Source organism: Hemicordylus capensis, chromosome 8, assembly GCF_027244095.1.
Source record: "Hemicordylus capensis ecotype Gifberg chromosome 8, rHemCap1.1.pri, whole genome shotgun sequence".
Classification (NCBI taxonomy): Eukaryota; Metazoa; Chordata; class Lepidosauria; order Squamata; family Cordylidae; genus Hemicordylus; species Hemicordylus capensis.
The window spans coordinates 18,168,251-18,189,596 of NC_069664.1; the positions used below are offsets into that span (position 1 = coordinate 18,168,251).

At 41.5% G+C, this 21,346-nt stretch overlaps 1 protein-coding gene across 1 annotated transcript in view; it reads left to right on the plus strand.

The window, feature by feature from the left end:
* Positions 1 to 21,346, plus strand: part of TCF7L1 (transcription factor 7 like 1) — a 73,976-nt gene that overhangs the window by 45,796 nt on the left and 6,834 nt on the right. The window contains exons 4-7 of the mRNA XM_053269044.1: positions 13,397 to 13,480; positions 18,110 to 18,242; positions 18,444 to 18,546; positions 20,372 to 20,455. Of these exons, the coding sequence (XP_053125019.1) occupies positions 13,397 to 13,480; positions 18,110 to 18,242; positions 18,444 to 18,546; positions 20,372 to 20,455 (404 nt within the window). The remainder of the gene's footprint in view (positions 1 to 13,396; positions 13,481 to 18,109; positions 18,243 to 18,443; positions 18,547 to 20,371; positions 20,456 to 21,346) is intronic.

The window sequence follows — 21,346 nt, forward strand, 5'->3', positions numbered from 1 at the left end:
GCGGGATATAAATGTAAAAAATAATAAAAAATAATAATAAAAGAATGATGGCACATTGAGTATGTACAAGACCAAACCTGGCACTTTCCAACCTCTAAGGCAGTGTTTCTCAACCGCCGGTCCACAAGGTGTTGGGTACCGGTCCATGAGACATCACTAATAAAAATCACCCACCCAAAAAACAACAACTTTGGGCTGGTGGGGGCCGGCGGGAGCTCTCCAGAGCTCATTGCCAGGCAGCCCTCACTTCTGGATAACGTTCATTTTGCTTCCCGGAAAGCTGGTCTTGTGGTCTCTCTTGGAGAGCTGGTAGCATGACCTGTCCCCATAGCTAAGCAGGGTCTGCCCTGGTTGCATATGAATGGGAGACTTGATGTGTGAGCACTGCAAGATCTTCCCCTCAGGGGATAGAGCCGCTCTGGGAAGAGCATCTGGGTTTCCAAGTTCCCTCTCTGGCTTCTCCAAGATAGGGCTGAGAGAGATTCCTACCTACAACCTTGGAGAAGCCGCTGCCAGTCTGTGAAGACAACACTGAGCTAGATAGAACAATGGTCTGACTCAGTATATGGCAGCTTCCTATGTTCCTATGTTCATCAGTGAGGGCTGCCTGGAAATGTGCTCCGGAGAGCTGTCCAAAATAGTTGTTTGCGGGGTGCCTGGGAGTGGGGGCAAGGGGGGATGACTGCTGGTCCAGGAAACTGCGCACAAATAATGTACCAGTCCATGACTCTAGAAACGTTTAGAAACATTGCTCTAAGGGATGGGGGGAAACTGCAGGAAAGAAGATACATAACTTTTTGTTTGACCTATCTGGGCCTCCAAAGGAGTGTTATGTGTCTTGTGAGGATTAGGAGGGTCAGGCCATCGAATTAATAAAGCTAATTCTGTTGAAAGAAGAACACAATTCAGAAGTTAGACAAAATTTCTCAGTCATAATGTAGATCAGGATTAATCAGTCCAATTAGTCTTAATTAATCTAATTGCAAGTGAACAGATTATGAAAAATGTTTTGTCAATGCATCCTTAACAACCTTCAAGAGAATTTTGGCATTATATTGTCCATAGAGCTCAAATAATAGATCAATTTTCAGAAAACTAACAACTTTACTTATATTTGCTTTAGAAAAGCTAATTGTGATACACTTTGCAGCATTGATTTTACACCCTCCATACAGCTGCATCTGAAAATAAGGTTTCTAATGTATCTATCTGGAAAAGGGATTCAGCAGTTAGATGACTGGTCTTAATGACATTGGGTAAGAATCATTCCAAGAAGCATTTTGTCAGGTTATTTTGCATTCATGAAAAAAAGCTCAGTTCTAACAGCCTCCTTCTAAGTCTTCAAGCATGTTTATGCTCTTATGCTACACTAGTCAGTCAGTTTTATTATATAGCAAAAATAGCTATTACAGTGCAAAATATTAAAAACAGAGAAAATGCATATTGAATAGGGTTAGGGGTTCTCAAACGTGGGTCCTCAGATGTTGTTGGACTACAACTCCTGCTGTAGTTTAGATCAGCCTTGCAAATAAGTCCGCAAAACACATTCGCCTAACAAGATGATCTGGTAAGAATTAATCTGCCTACTCTCCTTTCACTCTACTCTTAATTGATAATGCCTCAAACGTTCACATGTCCACCATCTTGAAATGGGTTGGATGACATCATCACAAACTACACCGTTGAGGTGTCCCTTTGTGACCTTACAACTGTACTAAATTGGTCCAAATTGGTTCCCATTTGTGCCCCGAACGTTTGCACATCTGCCACCTTGAATTGGGGTGGATGACATCATCACAAACAATGCCATTGAGATGTCTCTACATCTGCACCAAATTTGGTCCAAATCTGTTAGACGGTCCACAAGTTAGCCCACTTGCACCTCAAATGTTCATGCATCCACCATCTTGAGTAGGAATAGATTACATCTTTCAAACTACACCACTGAGGTGTCATTAGAGCTGTACCAAATTTGGATCAAATCAGTTAGATGGGTCACAAATTAGCCCACTTGCACCTCAAACATTCATGAATCCACCATCTTGAATTGGGGTGGATTACATCATCACAAACTACACCATTGAGGTGTCCCTACAACAGTACCAAATTTGGTTCAAATTGGTCCAGGCCTTGTGAGTTTGTTCACACACACAAACACACACACACCCTTTTCCAATGGGAACCATAGGATTGTTTACTCTTGCTTAGTTTTTCAACCCTGAGTTTTATGTTTGAGACTGCCCATCTAATTTTATCCAATGATAAAAGGAGAGAGACAGGAGCCAACAAGCACCTGGTTCTCTGCTGCTCACAAAGCTGAGGCTAGGCACAATCATTCTTTGGCTGACCGGCCGAGAAAGTTCCCTCTCAGGAGAAGAGCTTTAGTGAGTGTTTTCTGAAAGGGAACTCTCTTCTGGATCAGAAGAAAAGGGTTATCTTCCAGCTCATTGGCCAAAGAAACACCCCTCTTGTGCCTGTGCTGAGTGCTGAACCTTATGAGCAGTGGGTAAACTGGGTGGTTGTTGGCACCTATCTCCCTGTCCGCTTCCCGGTGCCTGGGATATGGCAGGGCAGCTCTTTAGGATTGCTTTAAGTTCCTGATTATGTCTCCTCCTGAATTTTGGATTAGAATACAAGCTGAGTAGAAAACTGTGAAAATACTGGTCTCCTTCCTATTTGTATGAATTGGAGTTTTCAGCATTTGCCACTTTAAAGAGCAAATATTGATTTTTATTTTTATTTTAAAAGAAATTGGAACCCAACATTTAGGTTGACAGTCTCAAACATAAATCCAAGTTTGAAAAACTAAACAAGAGCAAGCAATCCCATGCTTCTCATTGGAAAGGTAAATAAGCTTTATTTACATCTACCTATAAGACTGATAGCTTTAATCTTGGGGGCAGGGTCACATAAATTTATATATTACTTAAGGTAATCACATTATTAAAAGCTTGAGAACTCCTGCTGTAAAGTGTGAAAGAATATTGGGAAATTGATGGGATGGTGGTAAGTTGAGGCTATAGAACAGTGTGGATGAGGCATCGCTCATCACATGGGTGTAAGGTCAGTTGGATATGTCTTCTGAACCAGTCCACAAAGAGCTGGTGTTGTAAATGTTATTTGCGGAATGGAGGGTCAAACAATATGTGATATGTGAAAGGTACCCATGAGAGTTATGTCTTTAAAGAGAAGCTCATTGTATGATCGATTACTGAATATGCTGGGTTAAGGTGTTTGAGAAGCAGAACAAAGTTTGCCCTAGGATAATCTTCACTGTGTGTGTAATGAGTGCAGGAATGTAGACATTTTTGTTTGTTTGTCCCAGTAGCCCTTGGTACAGACTGAAATCTGTCTTGCACCTAGCAGAGACTAATCTAATTAAGTCTGGGTAAAACTTCCTGAACTCTGTCATAAGCCTGTTACAAACTGCAGACCTTAGGGCTATTCCATCACACTGAATTTTGTCTCTTATTTCCCCCACTCTGAGATACAGGTTTATTGGAGAACTTTCCAGAACACTTTTCCCATGCCATGGTTTTCCTAATGTGCATGAAATTTACATAATCCCCCCCCCCCGGAAATTTTTACTATGCAGATTTTCTGGGTGCTCTAAATAGACTGTGATCCAATTTGGTATGTTGTTTAACATACATACATACCACAAACCAATCCACCATATTATCCTCTTGTTTACAAATCAATAAAACATATATGTACTCTCTCACACACATTCCTTAGGAATGATCACCTGAAAAGGCTTAATTACAAATTGGAAATTACAGGCTTGCCTAATATTGCATTGTTGACAATTTGTTGTTACTCTATGAAACAATGAATGTTGGAAACCTTTTCAACAGAAAAATAAAGTGTGAAATGTTTTGCTCCTTGATTTTTTTTTCCCCTGCAGAAAAATTTCACCCCATATCTCTGCCCCCTCCCCATTTTGCTTCACATCTAGCAGGCAGGAAGAAGAGTACTTTGTGGTATCTTAATTGGTTGTAGCAAGTTTTCTTTTGTTTTTGTTTTTCTACACCTCACAGTTTGCTGCAAACGTCTTGGCGAAGGCTGCCATGACTGTTTGCGGTCTTAGATAAACTAAGGCCTCTTGTCCGGACCCCATTGTTCAAACCTTAGGACTTCAGGGCCACTGGATTGTTGTTTAAATTGGTGTGTGTTAATCCCCAGCTGGGGAGAAGCTATTTGGCAAATGGCAGGTTAATGTGCAGACAGCAGGGTGCCCAGGGCAGTGTGTGTGGCTCAACAGCATGTGGCAGAGAAATGGTTAAAATCCTTTTCATTCCCCTGCTTGCCAAGAGGGGGAGGGAAGGAAAGGTAACAAGCAACTTGGGCTTGTTCTAATCTCTCTGGAATGTAACCATTTTGAAACTTTTATAGCTTCAATATGCCATTAGCTCTTTTTTTCTTTTTCTTTTTTTCTTTCTTTCTTTCTTTTTTTTTTTTTTTTGCACATGGCTGTACAGTGAACGTCTGTGTGAGAGGCACGAGAGGCACCGTCTTGTACTTGGGGTGTGTGTGTGTGTGTGTTCAGTTTTCCATAATGCCCCTGTACCATTAGCCGGGTCCCCTTCCTTGTATATTTTCAGAGTGCTTCCCCCACCCCCCACATACTGCCTTCTAAATTGTTTAAAATAAGAAGGAGCCTTTATACAACCTCCGCCGAGGCACCAGCCCCCACTTGCCAGCAGCTTCTCTGCTTACAAAATGGATTAGAAAGCCCCCTTTGTGACCAAGAGTGTTGAGTAGAAAAGAAGGGTGGGGTGTAAAATAAGCCAGCTGGAAAATGACAACACGCAGCACTTTTAATTGGTTAGAACTTTCTGCACGTCCTCTGTGGGTATTTTGGGTTTCATGGCTGCTCGGGCTCTTGCCAGTGCTTTGTAGGAAGCTGACTCACCAAGCGGGGCAGTGCTGCCTGTCCCAGAAGTTATGGGTGTTGCAAATGTCTTCTAAAATGACTCTGCAGTAAAGGACAAGTGAGCTCACATCTCCGCTCAGTGTTTGGAAACAGACTGGAGCTGTACAGCAGCCAGATCCAGGGACTTCCCCAATCTAACCAGCCGCTTTGATCTCAGGGCTTGGAGAGTAGATCAAAGGCAGCCATTTAGGAAACTACTTCTACTGTACTCAGAGCCCAGAGTGTACTGTAGGTCACTGCTCTAGCTAGTTGGGGGTCATGGGGCCAGCTGCATACCAAACATACTCCTTGTACAGATGACAGTCCTGGCTCCCTGCCTTGTCCACAATTGGCTGTTGTAGGAGCCTTGAAGACTAAGATCTGATTACAGATCCTCAGCCCAGTTCTACATACAGGGCAAGGATTCAGCTCTAGCTGGAGGAATCTCATCACAGTTTTAAAATGTGTGGGTGCATTGTTTCCTTCTCCTATCTCCTAGCTCTCCTGGAAGGAATGGCCTAAAATATTTGCTCCTCTCACTGTGTGCATAACCATTATGGGCGATAACGTCTTTTTTTTTTTAATGTCGACTACCTCATGGCTTATTCTAACGTTCAGCTGGGCTTGGACATGTGAGGCTTCATATGAGGAACTAGGCTGTTTCTTAAAAAGAAATAGATGAGGAAGAGGGGGAAATTCAAAAACAGAAAACAAGTATTGTTTCCCTTCTGTTTTCATAACCTTATACTATATTACAAAACTAATTACTTGATTAGTCAAAGGCATTTATTGACTCGTATTGAACTCTTGATTTAAACAGTATATGTAGGTACACAACAGTTAGATAGCGGTACAAAATAAACACAGAAGAGGAAGTTTTCCCCTGCCCTCTTTCCTGTTCTCTTTCTTTTCAGGGCCATCATTGCATTGGGCAGGGGTTGTGTCTGGTGTGCTGGTTGTGGTGGTAGGAGCCTAGAATAAACTCTGTACCCCCTAGCAGTTAGAAGCAAGGTGGTTAACCATAGTAAAAGTATACAATAAAAGCACAGAAATGAACACAGTTTTCAGAAACGTGGAGTTGGCAAAAGGAGATGGGAACCCTGGAAAGTGCATTCTGCACTCACTGCTAAACCGAAGAGTTATGTGTGAAGGTGGGCCATTGCAGATGTTGTATGAGTCACAGCAGGTTGAGAATGTTCTTTGCTTATTCATATTAGTACAGTATAGGGGACTGTTATTTATGTAAAGCATTTTAATATAAATTTTCTAAAAATGCACTTATACAAAGTGGTTCACACAGGGGAAAAAAACTGGATCCAATCATAAGAGAAAAGGCAACAGATAATGAGAAAACCAGCAGTAGAATAAACAATCATAATATGAGCTTTAAAAGATGTTCAATATTAAACATTTCAGCATTTCTCAGTTAGCAGAGCGTTGAAAAACATGGTTGTAGGATCTGCCTGAATTCTCTGTTAACAGTGAAGCAGAACTAGCTGGGCCAAAGCATGAGCATTATAGGCAATGTCTCGGTGCCCAGATGGAACTCTGTCTGGGAATGCATGTAGGCTGGAAGTGGGATCTGACATTCAGACCTTCATTAGGACTGTAGAGAGAGTGAGTATACAAGAACTATGTTCATGAAGGATTGGAGAAAAGTATTAAGGGTACCAGATCTGATGTATCCACTCTTTATGATTCCACAACAGTCATGTAGCTTACGTTAACTGTATGCAGTGAGTGAATTAGGTGAATATACTAGCTGCTTGAACCTAAGTTTGCAAACCAATCCTTCCAAATGTCAAACTGATGCCAGTTATGTATGAGTAGAGAGATTCAATGTGATAGCCTGCTGTGTATTTTTCAAACATGTGGACTAGGACCTTTTAAAAATGAATGGTGCACCTTAAACCAGGCCTTGACCAAAAAAAAAAGGAACTTTGAGCGAACACAAAAACCTAGGAGACAATACCAGACTTAGTGATCGATAGACACTGTGGAGGGGCACGGTAAATGGGGTTCCCTTTATTCCCTTTACAAATATCAAACTTGGAACAGAAGCAGGGCTGCCAGGAACAAATAAAGGTTTTATTAAATAACTCCCCCTTGGAATATCCTAGTCTATGCACCAAAGTTAAATTTTTAGGTGCCATGTCTCCCTGGTGCTTAGGATTTTTCATACTCTGCCCTAAATATTTCCCCAAGGTAGCAACACAACTGTTACAGTTGTGACTTAATTCTCTCAGGACAAGGCCCCTTGCTTGTATTTTTTCATCCATTTTTGCCCTGGAGTTGTTAGTTTTGGCTATAGACTCTGCTTTGAGTTTGGAGGCTGAATTTTACAGCTAAAGTGTAAAGGACTGAAGGGAAACAGTTCTGCATTATGGGCAAGCTGGTCTGTCACAGTGGATTGTTTGTATGTTTTATAAGAATGAGATAAGCTCTCTTCCTGTTCCATGTCAAATGTACACAGATCCTGCTTCCTTTGTCCAAAGGTGATTTGTATATTGGTCACCTTCCAATTTTTGCTTCTGAAACGTGGGGTGTGGAGGTGGGGTGGGGAGATACAGAAACTTCCATATTCAAAAGCATTCTTTTTGGCAGTTACTCTACATTTTAGCATTTGCTTCACTCCTGAGGAAAAATGTGAATATGGCCTGTATCTGGTGCTGGACTTTAGCAAATAAAGCTGCTTGCCATAGAAGCTGAACACTGCTGTGAAGGTGTTAACTATATCTTTGCTAAGTCTCAGAAGGTACAGAGTTGCCTTTATCCACTACAGCCTTTAGAAAAACTCAGTGTTCACCTTTTTGGGGAGTGGGCTGCATTATATCACAAAAACTAGAAATTTCAACACAAATTATGTCGCCTACAACCAGTAATTGTAGTTATCACTACAGTTCACATTATCCCAATATCCTAAGTCACAATATCCTAATTATCACATTAGGATATCACTGATACACTGTTCTTCACTCACTCAAGTACCATACCTGTCAGTGGGTCCTCAACAGTACACACAAGAACATTTGTGGAATATTATTGGGTTGTAATTTCGATTTGGGCCAGAACACATGTTATGCCTGTTATGGAGCTGCTGTGAGCAATTGCATCCCTGTGTTTAGTTCTCCACCTAATGTGTATTTATGGACACTCATCCTGTGATGTGATATCACATTGCAAGTTTCCCTAACCACACTCCATTTTGTTTGCTGGAGGAAACTTGCAACATGGTATCACATCATGGAGTGTTCATAGATGTTATGAGGGAGAACTCAACATGGGGATACCCTTTGGATCAGAAACCCCATGGCATACATAACTATCTATCTGTCTATCGATCGATGTCTGTACCGCCCTTCAAAAAATGGCTCAGGATGGTTTACACAGAGAAATAACAAATAAGATGGATCCCTGTCCCCAAAGGGCTCACAATCTAAAAAGAAACAGAAGATAGATACAGCAACAGTCACTGGAGGTACTGTGCTGGGGGTGGATAGGGCCAGTTACTCTCCCCCTGCTAAATAAAGAGAATCACCACATTAAAAGGTGCCTCTTTGCCAAGTTAGCAGGGGTTGTTTGGTGTTGGAGTATTTCGCAGTCACACGCTTTTGGTCATGTGTATCCTCCTCTTTTGCAGAAGAGAATGAATCAGTGTGCACCTCCTTCCAAATCTCAGATTGGAAGTTGTATAGAAAGCCATTTCACTCTGTAAACATTTCCCATTTCCCCAGTGCCCCTCGCTTCCAAGTGAGAAATGTTAGAATGCTGAATCCTTCAAAAAGCAAATGAAATGTGCACCACCTATTTATTCTCTGGTGACCCCAATTAGAGATTAGGAGATGAGCGTAAAGAGGCATTCATTATCACATGAAGTTTTAGCACTCTGAGTCCAGGTGAGCCTCACGTGCTCCCCAATCTGACATAAGCAAACATCCACTTGACCTCCTCAGGGTAGCAGACCTTTGACCCCAACTACTCTAAAATACAAGGAATCTCCACTCAGCCCTTTGCTGACCCCACCTTTATTTCCTGGGGACCCACAGCCATGTCTGCCCCATGCTGGTGTTTTTCAGCACTAGGAGTGAAGGTAAATCCTAGAAGTTTATTGAGGTTAAGATAAGGGGAACAAGGGGATATGGAACAAATAGATTGAAAGGAATATTGCACATATCTAGGCTACTGTTAGAAATAATGCCTTTCAACTTGCCGGCTTTTAGAAAGCTGGAGTTTCCCTTTGTTACAGCCTTCTCAGCCTATGCCCTGTACTTATCCAAGATGGAAAAACCTTGACAACCCCCAGACACTGTTTTTATCTCCTGCCCAGCCACCTGGCCTTCTCTGCCTTCTCATGGGTTAGCCCCTTGAGGTCTTTGTTCACCCTTCTAGTAAGTTTCCGCTTCCAGGCTAGTTACATCATTGTGACTCGATCTTTTCCTGCATTTGTCCCAGTACACATTTCAGCTCTCAGCAGAGTGGAACCAGATGGATCATTAGCCCTGTCTCGGAACATTTATGCCTTCCATAACATAATTCATCAGGGGGGTTTCTCACATAAAGACAGACTTATTTTAACCCAGCCACTGGGAATTGGGATTGCCTCTTTGGCAACTCTAGTTTTTTGGGTGGCAACTAAACTGTAAAGAGCCGTAGAGGTCTCCTATATACATTCAGGGAGGTGCACTTTTGTAACCCTCTGCCATGAGGCTAAAAGATTCTATTCACTCTAGAAATCTTGTTTTGTGGCTCTACTTCAGTAGTGCCCACTGGGAAGCAAGTGTAATTGGAAAAGGCCTAGATGTTGTGGGAGGGAGGCATGGTGGGCTGTGACACACGCTATCGCAGTAGCAGTGAATTTCTGTATCTGTACTGATATTCAAAGATGCATATCCACAACCTAAACAGAGACAAGTGTGCAGACAGTATAAGGTTGATGGTGTTCTTACAGTTGCTAGTTTCATTTTTATCCCACTTTTTCTCCAAGGAGCTCAGGGTGGCATATATGTAGCCATAACTAAATTGGATTTAATGTTTAACTCCCAGTGAAAAGTGAACCCTACAGATAACTCTCCTAGTAATAGCACCCACCCACCCCAGTGTGAACTTCTAGCAGATCATTAGTCTGAATACAGTCTAGGTTAGGTTGGTACTTCAGAAGTTAGAGGATGCAACAACAGTGTATGGAAAATGAAATTGATTGTGAGGGAATAAAGGTAAAGTGTGCTGTCAAGTCAATTTTGACTCCTGGTGCCCACAGAGCCCTGTGGTTGTCTTTGGAGGAGGGGTTTACCATTGCCACCTCCTGCGCCGTATGAGATGATGCCTTTCAGCATTTTCCTATATCACTGCTATCCGATATAGGTGTTTCCCATAGTCTGGGAAACATACCAGCGGGGATTCGAACTGGCAACCTTCTGCTTGTTAGTCAAGCATTTTCCCACTGTGGCACTGTGGGGTATTTTCTTGAATGACACAGAGATGGCATTTTTGGGAACTACACTGCCTTTTTCTGGCCTGGAGCAATGTTCCCTGTAACAGGGATTCCCAAATGTTATTGACTACAACTCCCAGCATCCCCAGCTGCAGTGGCCTTTGGTTAGGGATCATGGGAGTTGTAGTCAACAACATCTGGGAATCCCTGTTACAGGGAACACTGGCCTGGAGTATGGGTCTCCAACAGGAAACAATCTTTTAAAATGTAAATATTAAGTCCTGCCCATCCAGGTGTTTGATCTGAGTGCCCCAAAGGGCACACGCTTCCCAGCTTCTCTAAAAAGGTCTGTCTTAAACAGATGGATCAGCATCTTTAACAGGACACACCTGGGATCTCCTTTTGAAGCTGTAGTTCTCCTGAGTTTAAAAGGGGGGGGGGATGCAAGGGGTTTGTATTAAGAGCATGAAAAATTTAGTGCTGTGAAAATGCTTCACAAGTTGCTAAGGAAGTATGACATATATTCTCTCAGTCACTCACATCACACTACCACTACCTCTTGAGAGAGTGCCTTTAGAAGGGATTTGTTTCCAGTCTCAAAATGTTTACTGTAAATTAAATTGCTTATATGAATATGGTGCACATACAGATCTAGCGTATGAATTGATATTGCAACCAAAGTAGTTGATAGGCTTGCCCAAATATCCTTTAAGCTGGTGATCCTGAACCTTGGACCCTCTAGGACTTTTTTGGGAAATAAATGAAGGATTTTTCACGAGGAGATTTCACTTATTTTTCACTTATTTGGGCAATCTGCCCCAAAATGTGGAATATTAACATTTTTTACATGCTACCAGCTGAAAATTTAGTTTTATTAAGGTATTGCTGCCCTTCCTCTATAACATGAGTTGCATGAAAACATGTTGAAAAATTGTCAAAAGCAAGCAGGGCTCCTCTGCAAATAACTTTGGTAAAAAGTTATTTTGCTCTTGTTTTTGTTTCCTCATTATTGCTATAGCTTTTAAAATTCTACTGCCATATCCAGTGCCATAGCCATGATTTGTTTGCTTAATCTTCACAATAAATGTACTGTCTGATGTAGCTTTTTAAAAATTTCCACGTGGAAAGGAGGATATCTTGCAATGGAGTAAAAGATAGGTGATATTTCAGTGTGTTTGACTTTAAATGAGCTCTTCCTAGAAACCTTATTTACAATTCTGGTAGAAATGTGATTATTGTTACTGTCTAGCTAGAAATTGTTGATGTGTGAGTGGTGTTTTGGTGCTACCTGATAGTTCATAATCTCTAAGATGGGCATAGAAGTGCAGGTGCATCAAGACGTACGTGTGTGTATGTGTGTGTGTATCCAAAGTACTGTCCGTAAAGAGATCAACTGGATGGATTTGTTTTTTTACTTTGAGTGGAGTTGGTGGTAAGAGAAATGCAGCCCATCTGATGAAGCAGACTACTTTTGTTTCTCGTGTATTATTTTGTGATTGCCAGCCTTTCAGAAGATTCTTGACTCTGCAGGAATGCATTTGTTCAAATTACCTATCAAAATGGATCTACACTTATGTAGCATTTCCCACCTGAAATAGATAGTTGGAATATATGTTGGAGGAAATGTGGAGGTTTGTTTTAAGTTGAAGGGTTAAGCTTCCATTTAAATTATTGGTTGTTCTGCCTCTAAACAGAGCATGCTGGGATTTCCTTCCAGCTGTTTTACATCATGAAGATTTGTGTGTTAGGGAAATTCCATTGCACAGCTGCAACTTATCCAGTCCACATTCCCAAGCCCAGCATTTCACAGCACTCAGCTTATAATATGAGTGGTTTCATTCCTCTACTAAAAATACAATACAAGGTACCTCTTATTTTAGGTACTTTGGACACAAGCAGTGTCCAGTACTGCAAGCCAAGCTAAATTTCTGTGATATTGACACTAGAAAAATAAAGATTAAGGCAACATTTAATACCATATTAAGGCTGCATTTTAAACTGGTCAAAATTATTTTTTTTTCATGCTGGTAAATATTATTAAATATCCAGTTGGCATATTGTTTTAAATACTTTGACAAAATTAGATTGATCTAAATATCTTCCTGAAAGTAACATATAAAGTTCACCAATCCTCATCGAAAGTTCTGTGTGTGCTCCGATGTACACAAAAAGTCACTGGATCAAGTTGTTTAATTTTAATAACTGAGAATGTGCTATATCTCCTGTGCTGCTGACTTGTTCTTGAGCTGCAGTTGTCACTTGGCATAGCTGAGCAAGGCCTGAGTTCTGATGTCTGCAGAGCATAAGCAGTGCCTGAGTAGCTATGAGAATACTGAAATTGCCCACCCACCCACCCATAAACACCTGAAAGAGTGTTCTCAATTCAGTTTTTGTTTTTGAAATCCAAAGCGGTTAATGGAAATTTGGAACACAGTTAAAATTTGGTGAATATTGAAATGAGGCTTGGAAGGGAAGGTGAATCAGTGCCCTAGGTAATTACTCTGTGAAGTGGAAGATGGAGACCAATTAATGTTACTGCATAACTGTGGTTTGTTCTCACAGTACCTCAGTATAATATGGAAGCTCTTCATGTGTGAGGTCTAGATGTTCCTCCCATTCAAGTGACAGTGGGTGGGACAAGAAGGGGCAGCTAGTGGTTTGTGCACAGACCAGTGTATGAACCAGTTTGGAGGCCCTTTTACGGACCTACAAATGGGTTAAGAAGTCTGGCGGTTCATCCGCTTCAAAGGGGGGGGTAGGTTTAAGGGCCAGTGAGGGTGCTCTTACCACGACCCCCGTTGCGTTTCCCCCGCCGACTTTGTGTGGCAGACCAGAAGTGTGCACTTATATACGATATGATAGTTATGATAGTGAAGTTGCCTAGATATGAAGAATGTCTTAGTATCGTGACGTCTTGTTTTTGCAACATCCTGAAGGTTACATTTGGCTACTTATTTTGGCCATAAAGGTCCCATGAATTTTGTTGTCTGTCTGGTTTCTGTGCTATTTTGCTTTTGTGGTTTCATCACCTTTATTTTGATTTCTTTCAGTACTTGCAGGTGAAGTGGCCACTGCTTGATGTACCATCTGGAGCGACACTGAAGGATGCAAGGTCCCCCTCTCCTGCTCATTTAGTAAGTGTCTGTGGTTTTATTTATTTATTTTTTTGAGTTAGCTTCTCAGGTCAGACTCATCCGAAAGTTTCTATTGATATTCTTCTACACAATTTGTCTTTAATTCTGTTGATTGCTTTTACAGTTCAGTTGAGTGAGTTTCTTTGCTCATATGTGTTTAGGATAGGGCATAAGTTGGACCAAATGTATTTTTGAGGAGTTTCTGACTAAAGAAGTTAAAAACAAAAGAAGATTGCTGTTAATGTCAGGAGGAGGTTTGTCATTTGGGATTGTTAAGAGTGCCACAGTATGAAAGGAGTCTGCATTAATGTAATGGACGTTGCAGAGAAGCTAAAATTACACTTTGTTTTTATCTTCACTTCAGCATCCTCTCACTGAAAGAGCACCTGAAAACTACTTCTCTAGGCATAAACGTGAAGAATTGTCACAAATTTGTGTCTATAAAAGAATGAGTTATTCATTTCCAACATAACCCCTGCTAACTTGGCAAAGAGGCACCTTTTAACGTGGCGATTCTCTTTATTGAGCAGGGGGAGAGTAACTGACCCTATCCACCCCCAGCACTGTATCTCCAGTGACTGTTGCTGGTGTCTATCTGATGTTTCTTTTTAGATTGTGAGCCCTTTGGGGACAGGGATCCATCTTACTTACTTATTATTTCTCTGTCTAAACAGCCCTGAGCCATTTTTTGAAGGGCGGTATAGAAATTGAATAAATAATAATAATAATTTCCAGCGCTGCTGTGTGCAGATGACACAGCAATTTTCTGCTTTACAAAGATAGGCTTGCGCAAAGCCCTTCGAAAATTTGCTGCATACTGCTGAGAGGAAGAACTAGAAATTAACTATCTGAAAACCAAAATTATGGTGTTCCAGAAGAAATTTGTGCAGCATAAGTGGCAAATTGATGGCCAAGACATAGAACAAGTCAGGCTCTATAAGTATTTAGGTGTGGTTTTCCAATGTAATGGTTATTGGAGAGCACATCTACTCCATGTTACACAAGAGGCACAAAAGAGTGCAATGGCACTCATTAGATTCTTTTTAGGGAAGGGAGGTGGTAACATCCCCGCTGCAATTCAGATCTTCAAAGGGAAAATTTTACCCCAACTACTATATGGAGCCCAGCTGAGCAGTTATAAGGATTTCCACCCCCTAGAGTTGGTACAAACCAAATTTATTAGAACAATCCTTGGGGTGCCAAGAGGGACACCCAACGCAGCATTAAGGCTGGAACTTGGGTTAGTTCCAATTGAAGCACATGTCTGAGTTGCAAAGATCTCTTATTTGAAATTAAACCTTGGTCACGCAGGCCTTGCACCTCTGATCCTGAAGGACAACTTTTCATCTGTATGGAAAGAGAGAGTTGAGAGGCAATTAGAAAGCTAAGTATCCCCATGTTGGTCTCTTTAGGGATCTTAAAAGCAAAGAGATAATTAGGCAAGTGGATTTGGAACATAGTGACTCAGGAAGACAGGGCCCGAGTCAGATGTTTACCTTTCTTAGGTTATGCAACTCACCCTCATAGACCAGCTAAATATTTACTTGAGCTTGTTCTTGCTAAATTGAGAAGGGCATTTGCCCTGGCACTCTTGAATGTGCTGCCCTCCGCTCTCTTAGAGGATCACTATCTCGGTTTTCCTTTTGCTCAAATGTTATGCCCGTCTCAGTCAGGAGTGGTTGAGACAAGTGATCATATGTTGCTTCACTGTTTATTTTATAGAGATATTCGGCTAGCATTTTTGTCAACTATTTTGTCTAGATTCCCAGGTAGACCATCGACCTTTTATGTGTCTCTCCTTTTGTCCGACAGTGATATTAATGTTTCCACTAAGGTGGCAAATTTTGCCACATTGAAAGCTGTGTAAGGAAGCAATTGGTAAAATCATGAGTGTACTATATATTGTTATATTGTAAATGGTGTTTTGTAAGAAAGCACTGGCAGAATCATGATTGCTGGAGGTTACTACTTATTGTGTTGTATTTTTGTCTGGTCAATGACCGAAATAAAGATTCCATTCCATTCACTACCTAACATGCTATAGGAATGGACTGTGTCATTGTTAGTTACCTGACAAAATAATGACATCGTAAAAATGAGCTAGACATAACCAGTGAACGCAGAACTGAAGAGTCATTCTGCCACAAGCGGGCAAATAAAGGGTTCTCATGAAGAAAACCTGAGGCACAAATTAATTGCATTAATTAATTGCTAGTGACATTGCAATACTATATTGATATAGAGAAACAAGATGAACCCCTCCTCTGCCAATCTCAGAGTTTTGTGTTTGAGAGGTTGAAGAAAAAAACCAGTCCTGTCAATTAGCAGGTGGCTGTGGACTCCATTAAGGGTACCAGAAACTATCTGGTGGGTGTCAACAACCACTGGCATGCGTGCCAGAAGTGGCACATACAGCCATTTGCGCCATGCCCATCTCCGAAGTGTTGGATACAGGGCCGGCACAGCATTCCTCTTGGAGCCACATCCTTTAGACTGCAGCCCCCGTTGCAGCTGGTCTGCTCCCTGGAAAAAAATTCCCTACACTGCTGGAGAGTCTCTCCCTTTCTGCCCTTCTGGCTGCTCTTCTTTCTCCCTGCCCAGCCAACTTGGCATGACCTGCCTTTCTTCATGCCTGCCTGCAACTCCTCCTCTTGTTGCCATCTCTTGATTTGCTTAGGGGGCAGCCAGACCTCCCCTTTCTCCTCCATTCACTCCTGCTGTGGAAGAGGCAGAACAGCCTGACCCAGTGGCAGTTAGTTCTCGCCAGCTTGGCTCCTGCCTCTACCAGACTTTGTCCATTGGCTCTCACCTTCTGACCAGCTCTGCTGCTTGTACTGCACCCTCCTTTTCCCACTCTGGACACATCCCTCCTGGAGCCATGCCTCCGCAGGGATGCAGCACACAAAACCATAAATAAATGAAGACTTGGCACACCACGTCTGAAAGGTTGCCGACCCCTGCTATCAGGTCTCTGCCAATAGCTTTTGAGGGAGAGTGGTTCCTGCAGGGATCTAGAATTTATAAACTGTAAACATAGTCCTTAGCTGCTTCCTAGATTCCACAGGGGGCTTCCATCCTAAGCTTCCAATGAAGGTGCTAGACAGTCTTCAGGTGGTTTAAAAGTATACCTTGATGATGCACAGACTGGTAGATGATATACTCTTGTTCAAAGTGCTGAGGCTTCCTTTTTTCCAGTGCTTGGCACACCTCACCTTCAGCTGGGGGTGGCAGTGGCTGCTGCTACTCCTGACCTGCTTACTTGTCTGGCTTCATGCCCTGTTGTACCTTCATCCTCCTCCCAATCTCCTGTGTTGTGGAACTGAACTTCAGCATCAGATTGCACGCCACAATATATTGGGACTATTCCAAGATTAGTTTAAATTAAGGAGAATGAGTATTGTAAATTCTTATCCCGAGTGATGTTAGTAGTAGGTATCTACCTAATTCATTGGACAGTTGGAAGTTTCTGAGAATGACATTGGCTGTTTCCAGTTGGAAGCCACCAGTACAAAATAAGGTAGCTGAATACAAATGTAAATGAACAAGACAAGTGAATAAAACATATGAGCATTTTGTTACTTCTATTGGGGACTGCCTTCTCTCCTATTTATTGAACGGCCCTTATTTAATGACCCTGCCTGCTAGATAAGATCTTCAGCAAAGACCTTGCTCCATGTCCTGCAGAAGTTCAGTTGGCAGTGGTGTGGGACAGGAGCTTTTCTGTAGTGGCTTCTTTGATCTGGAACTCATAACAACAGCCCTGCTGGATCAGGCTCAAGGCCTAACCAGTCCAGCATCCTGTTTCCCACAGTGGTCCACCAGATGCCTCTGGGAAGCCCACAGGCGCAAATTCTAGGGATTTGGACATTCTCCTTCTATGCCTTCTGTCACACAGTGAAGTCCTTTCTTTTTCAACAGGAATTTGGCTTTTGATAGATTTTCCACTCTGGATCCTAGGAGCCCTTTTTTGTTGTTGTGCTTTGGTTTTTCTGCTGTGCTGTGGTTTTTATTATTTATTTATATTTTGTATTGTTTTTAAATATGTTCTTTGGCACTGGAATGTATTGTGAATTGATTTGCATGTTATGTTTCCATTTATATCATCGGCATCATAAACATATATCAGTTTCATCTGTTGTCCAGTTAACATTTTTCATTCTTGTTCTGAAATCAGTGCACTCAGACGTGAACAACTTTAGTCAGTCCTTGGAAGAAAAAAAATTCCTAAGAACTAAAATGCATAATGCATTTAAACAATGTTCTTCCGGTAAAGTGATGCAGCTGTAATGGTCATAATTTTGCCTTATTACTCACTGATTTTAGCTGGATAAAATTACATGTTCTTAAAACCTGCTCATTTAATTTATCTATTATATATGAAAATGTAAAAGTATAAACTTTTACTATGCAATGCAATCTAATCTGTTTTTAGTTACACACTCACTCCTGCCCAGGCTTATAGTGGATGTTCTACCTGAAAAAAATGTCTTTTTGGACAGTTGCAGGAAATCAGATATGAGCAACCTCCTATGAAAGCAACAATGGGTTTATTCCCTTTTTCCGCTGACCTTTCCTTTTTTTAAAAAAAGATTTTTACAGTGCAAACAAACCCTTGCTTTTCTCTTGCAGTCAAACAAAGTTCCCGTGGTGCAACACCCACATCATATGCACCCACTGACACCACTCATCACCTACAGTAATGACCACTTCTCACCCGGCTCGCCACCCTCCCACCTCTCACCAGAAATTGACCCAAAGACAGGTGAGCTTTTGGGTCAAACCTAGCATTTGGGGTACTGACAGAAAGATATACCTAGTTTAGATATACAGATTGAATGAGAACCATGTCAGAAGGAGCTTAGAAGTACCAGTAGGGCTGGGGAATTCCCAATAAAAAACCGAAAGTTGAATTAGGGGTCCATCATGAGTGTGTTAATGTCTGTTGACTTTTCTTCATCACCAGGAATTCCACGACCACCTCACCCTTCAGAGCTGTCCCCTTATTACCCATTGTCTCCTGGTGCCATTGGCCAAATTCCTCATCCCTTGGGATGGCTCGTACCACAGTAAGGATCTCCATTCTAGTGTTCTTCTTTCTTGTGTCTCCTCTCCTGTAGGGGCTGTTCCTCTCTAGGCATAGTCATCATTCTGTCTAATAAAAGGATTTGATCATACCTGTATTGTGCCTGAAATAACTCTTGTCACAATTCCATGAAGTTGCATACTGTACAACTGCAACCACTCAAGAGTCTTCTTTTTGGCAGACTTTGCTTTTTTTTAGGACATCCAAAACAAATACTGCATTAAACTATAAATAAAAATTGGTGCACTTAAAAATTTTATTTATTTATTTTTAACATATTTATTTATTTATCACATTTGTATTCCACCGTTTCATCAGAAGGCAAAGCAGCGTACATGCGCCACTACTCTGGAACCCCCCCCCCCCGCAGGTTCAGTCTGCCTCCTTCCTTTCAGCCTTTAAATCCTTATTGAAGACATTTCTTTTCTGCCTGGTGTTTGCCCTTTCATTTAAGTTTGTTTGTTTTTTTAATCTCGGATGCTGTTCTTGCCTTGTGCACCACCCTGAGTCTGTAGATTGGATGGTATATGAAATCTTTTATAATAAATAGGGATGCCTCAGTTTTGTATGTTAGTTGATTGAGAGAGATGTGGACCTGGGTTTCGCATATCCCAAACTAACAGTCCAGCCACTGCACTATTACTTGTGTATTTCCAAACTATTTTACAAGCATGGTAAAAGTCCATAAACTTTTCATTGATGGAGCTTAGATATTCACATATAAATGAGAGGCATACATAGTAAGTAGAGGCATAATGCTATGCTGTGATGATAAACACATTTGAGTTGTACTGATCAAACATAAAAAGGAGAAGGTGAAGTCAGTTTCACAAGGTATCCAAAAAACATTTACCCTAATAAGGAAATTGCTCCCCCCCCCGCTTTATATTAACTATTTCCATTTGTCAGCAGCATTCATTGACAGAAGAGAATTCATGGGCATGGATATTTTCTGTGTTCTCTCCTACCTAGTGGTGTTTCTAAAGCTTGCACTGTGGCAGAGATCTTAACTTTTAACATTGTATGCCTTGAGAATCTGTTATATGAAGAAGCAAGAACGACTGTGGCCCTAATTCACAGCGCCTCATGCATGCACACCTGCAGAGCAGCCTACGCCATTGAAGTGAATGTGGAGACTATTAATGAGAGCTCTCTGCATCTGTTGGCTCTCACGTATGCAAGAAGCCTCTAGCTGGGGTCGCAGTGTTGACTAGTTTTTAACTGGACCATTTTAAGCAGAGCAGTGTTCTTGGTTCACACAGATTCTGGGTACAGAATAAATTATGCAAGTACTTTGCATATGTCATTTTATTTTGCTCAGCTTATGTTTGCTTCCAAAATTCAGCTTCTCTTTTCATTTGGAATTTTGAGCAAGGAATGTGGTGATAGAAGGGAATGAAGCAAAGGCAGGTGTGGGTCACAATTCTGATGATGAATAGCAGTAGCAAGGAATATTGGCCACAGAGAGAATGGAAAGCCGTATGTCCCTGTTCACAGAAATGTTTTCTTCAATGCAATTATATTTTCTAAGGCAAAACACTTCCCACAATATTTGCAAACTTTTTCTTACATTTAAAAAACATTTTAAAGTTGTGATTCTCAGGAAGGCAGACTGTGCTTAGTAGTAGATTCCACACTGCTGCAGCAGTCCCATGAATGAGAAAAGAGAGGCAGCTTTGAATATTTCTGGATTGATATTTGAATTCATAGGCTGTCATCTTGTAAATACTGTAAGACAGATTTGTATGGTGAAGCTGTGGCTGGCAATCACATGGCAGAACAGAGTCTGTTTTTCTGGTCCATTTTAGGCAAGGACAACCTGTGTATTCCATTCCCCCAGGTGGGTTCAGACATCCATACCCAGCCTTGGCTATGAATGCTTCAATGTCCAGGTGAGTTCAGGAAGAAGAGTGGAGAGTAAGGGGTAAACCAAGTAGTGCTTGGTCTGTATCACTTTAAGTTGCAGATGAGGGTTCACAGGATGGAATTGTCCCTCATGGAAAAACAGATTCCTCCACATTTAAAAAGAATACAACAAAAACAACTTAGTGTCTTTGGGAGGAAGTCAGGCTATAAACCCCTTCTTCATTGCAACACCTAGTTTTTAAAAAATGGGGGGGGGGCATTGTTTTATGTGGAGAAGAACTTGGTCATGTGGGCATCCACCTGCAGCCTGAAGCAGCACAGCCCAGATACAAGTTTACTACCACAGTGAGAAGCAGTCCCAAAGGGCAACAGTCAGTTTTAAAGTGAAGTTAGAATTGCTTGCATTTTACATGCTAGAAGGGACTTGTCAGCAGCTCTTAATGAAATAGTATATAGTACTACTGAGTATATGGCTGTAAGAATTAATGAAAAGTAACTTCACAGGGTGGAGAGTTGGGGAGGAGGATCGAACTGCTCCAGGTGGCCGTGAAAAGGATTAACCTCATCTAGTCCTTATGGAAGGGCTTTATTCCATGTTCTGTATTGGGTGTTTCTAAATCATTATATAAAAGGTATCAGCTCAGTTTTCTCAGTGCATGCTATTTAATAAAATAGTATGAAAGCAAAACACTTAGACTATCCTGAAATTCAAAACACAGCATTAAGTTGGCGGTTAAAATATTTTCTGTTTGCTTCCTGTCTCTGTCATTGACCATTTGTGTAAACCTTGGGTCGTTTGTTTCATTGCTCCCTGGAGGCGTCATGAAAAGTGGGCGGGGGGGGGAGGAAGTGGGTATAATATTACTACTTGGAGAATAGAGTATGAGGAAATAGGCACAGGATTCCTGAGGTGTAGA